At 33.9% G+C, this 7,472-nt stretch overlaps 1 protein-coding gene across 1 annotated transcript in view; it reads right to left on the bottom strand.

Annotated features, from left to right (window-relative positions):
* The window catches only part of LOC109844301 (translation factor GUF1 homolog, chloroplastic), a 63,507-nt gene continuing 62,354 nt past the window's right edge, over nt 6,320-7,472 (bottom strand). Inside the window, exon 22 of the mRNA XM_020413288.1 lies at nt 6,320-6,887. Coding sequence (XP_020268877.1) covers nt 6,792-6,887 — 96 coding nt within the window. The 3' untranslated portion in view covers nt 6,320-6,791. The remainder of the gene's footprint in view (nt 6,888-7,472) is intronic.

Below are 7,472 nucleotides of genomic sequence, written 5' to 3'. Positions count from 1 at the left end.
TTATTAAAGGGCTAAAAATCTCTCTTTTCAACCTGTCATGTTCAAATCTTCTGATCTTCTGATCGTCATAATCACGTAGTTGCAATCAAAGCAAAAAAGTAAGGTAAAATGTCTTTTTAATAAAAATTAGATTTTTTTATCAATCAGACTCTTAGTTTGGTACATGATGTGAAGATTTTTTAGTTTAATTTATGTAGGATATTGTTCAATTTCATGCTCAAATTTTAGTTAGATGAAGGTCAATTAATTTTCCAAAATTTTTTATTATCAACTAGAGTGTTAGTTTGATACGTGTTTTGTTGAAATACATGCTGAAAATATTGTTTTTATTCAACTAGGCTATTGTTCAATTTCATGCTCTAATTAGTTTTGCTTTCAACTAGACTGTTAGTTTGTAATTTTCCTTTCTTTGTGAATGTTTGTCATTTGAATAATTGTTTATATATTTTTATAAAATTTTGGGTGATCAGACAACCTGATTCAACCTGGATTTGTTCAATTTAACGCTCTTATTTCATGCTCTAATTTGTTTTGCCTATGAAATTTTTTTTATATCAACTAGACTTTAGTTTGCTACAAGTTGCGTTCAATTTCATGCTCATAATTTTTTTCAACTAGGCTATGGATTGTATCTGGGGGTGCTATGACTGTGTTAGTGTTGATGGTTACCTTTCTGAAAAGATTACAATCTAGACGAAGGCGTACCATTCATGCACCTAGATTAGAAAGGAAAGCAAATGAAAGGTACTGAGACGCACAATTGTCTAGGATATTGAAAGGTTATTCTAACAGTTGTAAACACTATGTAATAATGCGTAAAGTTATGTTTGACAAGCTTGTAAATTTGATGAGCACAGAGGGCCTACTTAAAGACTCTAGGCACATTACGATTGAAGAACAACTTGTAATATTCTTGAACATTGTGGGTCATAAGACCAAAAATAGGGTACTAAGATCTAACTTCATTAGGTCAAGAAAAACAATTAGTAGATACTTCAACAAGGCTTTGTGTGCCATTTGTCAATTGTGTGACTATTACATTAGGCAAGCACCAAATCAACTGCCACCAGAGATTGCTAACAACGCTTGATATTATCATTACTTAAAGGTAATTTTTCAACACAACTCACTAAAGACTACAAATAAAATTAAAAATGACAAATCTAAGTACATACTTGTCTACATTTATAGGACTATATTGAAATGATAGATCGAACACACAATGACGCCATGCTACCTAACAATCTTGTAGCATGTTTTAGAGGTTGTAAAGTGGTGACACAGAATGTTCTAACGGCTTGCACCCCAAACAAATTATTCATGTACATGCTAGCGGGATGGGAGGGCTCAACTAACGATTATAGAGTCCTTCAAGATGCACTTTTAAGACCGCAACCTCATGGATTGAGAGTCTATGATGGTAACAAAATTAATCTTTTAACAGCATTGCCATATTTTTTTAAAAATGAGGCAATTATTAACTTTTTTATGATGTAATATGTAGGAAAAATATTACCTTTGTGATGTGGGGTACACTATTATGCCTGGTTTCATCTCTCCCTAAAAGAGTATGTCGGAATAACATCTGGAAATTGAAGAGAGTATTTTAATTTATGAGACTCATCTCTTAGGTCTAAAATTGAATATACATTTGGAATACTCAAGAATTGATTCAAGATTCTTTCTGCAAAGCCTCATTACCCTTTTCGCACACAAGTCCATATTGCTCTCGCTTGTGCAGTACTTCATAATTATATTGTAATAGAGGATCCCAAGGATGACTTCCTTAATGAGACTCTGTATGATGAAGATGATGATGGTGAATTAGCAAATGAGGAGAAAATGTAGTAGACTTTACTCAAACACAGACTCAAAGAGAGCAAACAAAATCAAGAAATGAATGGAGAGGTCGTAGGGATCAAATTGCTTGGGAAATGCAAGTAGATTATTGTGTCCGACATCATGCGGGTGACACAACTGAAACTAGAATAGACTAATTTCATGTGTGCAGTGTGCTTAAAATCCTTTAGAGTCAAAACTCTATTTTAATTTGTCTAAGACTTATACTAAATTTGTTACTTTTCGTATTTTTGTTGTATAATTATATGTGCAATGTACTTTTCATATTTGTGTTTTATGAATGTGATAGTTGGTTTAAATTTTCCCTTCATATATGATTAGTTTTAAAGCATTTCATATTATATGTGCAATGTAATTATGTGTTGTATAATTATTGTTATAATATGATTTACTTTCCCCATCATATATGATTGGTTTAAATGCATTTCATAGGAATGGATGATGGTGCAAAAAGATTGATGCCAACAAATCTATGACTCCTTCACCATCTAGTGAAAAGCAATCCAATGCGTACAATATGGGGTTTATGTCTTTTCCAAACTCAGCCGCATACTACTCAGGTTTTACAGGTTATGAAGGGAATCTTTTCCGATTTCATAGCCACAAATGACCTACATGAACATGCTCAATAGGCCTAGCCTTTACCTCTAGCTTGGTCATAGTTCACAAGGTAGTGGTGGGATTTACCGCCATCATTTGACAGAGGGGTTGTCCTAATCTTACAGGAAAACAGAGGACTTCCATAGAGGAAGTGGAAGAAAATTCTCTCACTTAAAAAAAGAGAATGGCTAGTAAGAAAAGAAGACATCAAGAAATGACATATCTGATATGGGTTCAAAGGGCTCAGGTAATAAGGAATTGGTACCTCATCATGATGATGTGCTTACTCCCTATCTTTGCAAAGTTGGTCAAATATGGATTCAAACCCAATAAAAATTTCAAAAAGGCCACTTTTAGCGTGGTTGCTGCTCATATTACTAACAAATGCAAGTCTGAATTTAGTAAAGAAAGTGTTATTAATCGTATGAAGAGCTTGAAGAAACAATTTTATGCGATGTAAGCTTGTGCTAATATGAGTGGTGTAGGATGGGACAGTGAGACTAAATCCATTACATTGGATGAAGTTTCATATGATAGGTGGTCTGAGGTATTATTTGTCTCATGTTTTTTACAATTTTATTTTTTCCTAACTTCATTTGTATCTAATTCTAGACTTATATATGCTTTCTTATGTACAGGGTAACAAAGCTTCCAATTCTAAGCTAAAAGATTATTTCAACAAGCCTCTCGTACACTATGAGAATCTACAAATTATTGTAGGGGATGATAAAGCAAAAGGGGACTTAACTTTAGATATTTTTTCTAGTTTTGGGTCTAGTAAATACATCCCTATTTCAGACGAAGATGAGGAATTTCCTACACCTAGTTCAAGGAAACATGCTAGCAATACTGATGATAAGCAAGTTGAAAATATCACTTACACTTCCACACAACCTACTAACTTCAATTCAACAAGTGGTGCTAACACTAGCAATAAACCAAAAGGCAAGAAGAAGGTTGCTAAATCAAATGAAGATATTGACATCATTAGTAAGCTCTTAGAGAAAGTGGATTCTGTGTTTTACTCAATTCAACATGCTCATATGATTCACTTGACCAAGAAGTTATCTCAGGTTATACAATCACATAAAGGTGAATACAGTAACTTGGTTCTTGACAAGTTATATGATAAACATTTAGAGATGAGAACGAGGCAAGGTACTTTATAGGTAAATCTGTGGAGAGTCAGTCTAGGTATCTTGCCGTGAAGGATAATGGACTGGATGTTGAAGGCATCTGATGCCCATAGAAGTGTTTTGCTTTTGGTTGATACTTTTGTTTATTTGGATGCTTTACATGTATAACCATTACATGTTTATATTTGCACAAATGCTAGCTTCTGTGATTACTTTTGTGACACTTTAATATGCCTCGAGACAATATAAATGAGGCATTGTTATTGTTAATGATGGTTTGTTATATAACTATTACAAATGGTTGCTGCTCTGTGTAGCATAGTTTATGCTGCTACTCATATCTGTTGAACTCATTTTTCATGTTAATTATGTTGGACTATACCTCAGTTTGGTCCTACACTCAATTGTATTTACACAGTTGTGTTCAATTTCATGCAGGATTGTGACTTTTTGCAATCAATATATGATGTGAGAAAGGGCTCTTACAAGAGACAGATTTACTGTGCTCATTCAAGGTTAGTGAGGGCTACGATGATAATATTCATTTAAGAAAATAGTTTTAGATATGCGATCAAAGTATTTACTTGCACATGTTTAGGCGAGGCAAGAAATTATAGCCTACATTACTAGCAGTTATTCTTTGGTGACATACGTTGATGAAATAAAAATATCTATGCCTATTTGTTGATTTCCTACAATTTTATTCTCAAAATCTACTTCAGCTTTGTGTATTCTTTAATATATGACTTATTTGATGGTTTTTTGTTGCATTTTCCCATAAAATTTTTGAATTGCTGCTAAATATACTCTCATTTTTCCTAACTTTTTTAATTGTGGAATGCTTCAGGTCAGTAACTCATATGTTGGTTTCCATGTTCTTTTCTGAATTGATGGTTTTTGTTGTATTTTTCCCATGAATTTTCTGAATTGCTACTAGATAAAATCTCATTTTTCATGACTTCTTTGATAGTGGAATGCTTCAGCTCAGTTAACTCATATGTTGGTTTCCATGTTCTTTTCTCATATTCCATGTTCCATGTTCCCTTGAATTTTATTCCATGTTATTCATTTGATAAACAAAGTGCAAACTACAAGTGTTGCTACATAATGACCATGAAAAAAAGAGAGTCAAAATTAGAGCAAGCTTTAATGTTGCTATTTGTTGACGTGCAAGCCTTAGTTCTTTCTTCAATTGCTTTGCTTTGGCTTACTAATTTTTGTTGACAACTTTGTCACTAGTCTCTAATACTAATTTAGCGATCTGTCCATCTTGAGCCCAGTGAAAAAAATTTGCATTTTCTGTTTGGGTATGTTGTACAACCCCAAAAATATTTCCCCCCATTCTTTTCATTCTTGCAGTGCTTTAGTGGCGTGGGAATATTGAAAAAACATCAATCTTCATGTGCATGAGACCTTTCTGATTTCATCATCTTATAACAAACCAAAATTTGTGTTTGTTTTGGGTTGTAACAAGCTGCAATGCAAGCTTCTTAAAATGTTTCATGACTGCCCAGGTATACACTTGGTATATTTTTAAACAAGTTTGTGCTCAAATCCTTCTCTCCCTCGATGGTCCCTCTTGTTACCATTGGTTTTCTGACCGTTGGTGCTTTGTTTGACCGTTGGTGCTCCAACATGCTCATTTCTTTGTTTTATTGAGTGGTTTTGGTTTCTCTATTGGCTTTTTATCACTCATTTCTAGATTCAATGTGAGAATTTATTTTAGTTGCTCATATTGTTGGCTCAGCTGCAACCTATGTGATTGATAAATACTTCAGCTTGTTTTGTAAATATATATTGGCTGCAAACTGATTACGAGCATACACAAGGGGTCATACAAAATTGTTCATCTTTATTCAATCCATATCTTGCTTCATGAACTAACTTTTTGTTGATATGTGTGTTTGGAAGCTCATCAAGGGTTCCCTTGTTGCCTGCAAAGTATTTTTTGCTAGATCCAACCTGAGAATTGTTTTCAGTTGCTCATAGTTACATGTTGTTATTGTTATTCAGGTTCTAAACACTCAATTCATGACGGGTTTCTATTTGATTTTGTTGTTAATAATTAGGCTATGATGATGATATTGCTTTGAGAACACATTGTAAGATTTACAATCAAAGTTTCATGTTGCATATGTTTAGGTGAGGCAATATTTTGCAGTCTACAATGCTAATACATAAACTTTGATGTCGCATACGATGATGAAATAATTTTATCTGGGCCTATCATTGTTTGAGTACATTTTGCTATACGACTTCTAATGCGTATTCTTTGATATGTTGCAGCCTCATCATTTCTCCAACCCATGTGGTTGACAAATGCTTCAGTTTGTTTTGTAAGTATATGTTGCCTTCATTTCAATTTGTTTAGTCTGTTATGAACTAAATTATGATTGCTTGATATGTTTGTAAATATATGATGGTTTGTAATTTTCCATCCACTTTCTTTGTTGGAGTCAAACTGAGAAAGTAGAGTGGAAATCATATCCAACGAATTTTTTTGGGTGAAACAAACAAAATAAACACTTTCCAAGAAAAAAATGGAAAAACATGGAAATGATCTTTTACTACACGATTTGTTTTCTTGGATATTTGGGATATGAAACAAACACACCCTTAGTTTCGTCAAACACGCCCTGCAATAATGGAATTAGCAACAAATTTGCAGCATCTCAGCAATAGTATCGATCTTTGCTTGCTTGAAACCTAGAATCACAAACCAGTAATTCAAAAAGTTTAGGTTCTCTCAAAAAGCTGAGAGAACATGAAGCAATATTTCTCCAACATTACTATGTTAACCACAAAGCAGGGATCATACGTCAATACACCAAGACTTCAAATATACAAAAGTAGTAGCGATCCCTAAATACCAAGTAAGACTTACAGTTTTTCACCCTTCCTAAATACCAAGTAAGACTTACAGTTTTTCACCCTTTATTTCTTTTAGGCCTATGAGCTTCGGAAAATTTTCATGACTACCTTTTGATACTATAACAGCCAATTCTTTTGTCTGCCTTTTATCCCCTTAATGCTTCAGGGTAATCGCTTGCACTTCCGTACATTTTTAAGCCATGATGAATTTGAAAAAGATATAAAGCCGATAATAACCACCTGTACTTGGAAATTTTATCTTGGAATGGCATCAAACATCATGCAAGTAAGGACTCTGTGAATTGGCACTGAATGAGCCCAATATTATATAACCTCCTTCTCCAGCCTTAGCACAGCCATGAAAGCCTCTTGGGGAACGTCAACCTTGCCAATTGCTTTCATCCTTTTCTTTCCTTCAGCCTGATCACGAAACAGGTTGACAGTCAACGACATTAAATTTTGAAGTTAATGCTTGCTGAACAATTGGTTTGTATCAAGTGTAGCCTTCATATCATAATGTGTTTCTTTAGCCCCCTGGCCCTATAGGGAGTTAAAGTGTATGAGTGGACCCTAAGAGGAAATAGATGTCAAACCCCACCAAATAAAAAAATAAAAAAAATCACCAAAAAACCCCCTCCCCCCAAAAGAAAATAAAATTTTGGTATGTTTTGGACAAAATCAACCTAAACTATAAAGATCAGAGAAAAATTCTCTGATTTCAAAACTATTCAAATAAATTTGATGAAATTTGTATAAACAGCGTTAACGTGAAAGGTAATAGGTCTAAAGTCACCCTTATTATTGTATGCCTACCCTATCCCAAGAAGAGAGGAATATAACGAGTATGCGTAGAGGGACAACATTCTCCAAAATATATCACTTGCAAAATACGTGCCAACGTAAACAAACTACTCATAGTATTCTAGTGACAGTTCAGGAGGTTTCTTCAATTTATAAAGTTAGGGGGTGTTGTGATAAACAACCCGAAGATTTTCGTTAAGATTG

This window comes from Asparagus officinalis, chromosome 6 (assembly GCF_001876935.1).
Source record: "Asparagus officinalis chromosome 6, Aspof.V1, whole genome shotgun sequence".
Taxonomy (NCBI): domain Eukaryota; kingdom Viridiplantae; phylum Streptophyta; class Magnoliopsida; order Asparagales; family Asparagaceae; genus Asparagus; species Asparagus officinalis.
This window is presented reverse-complemented; position numbering and strand designations above follow the sequence as displayed.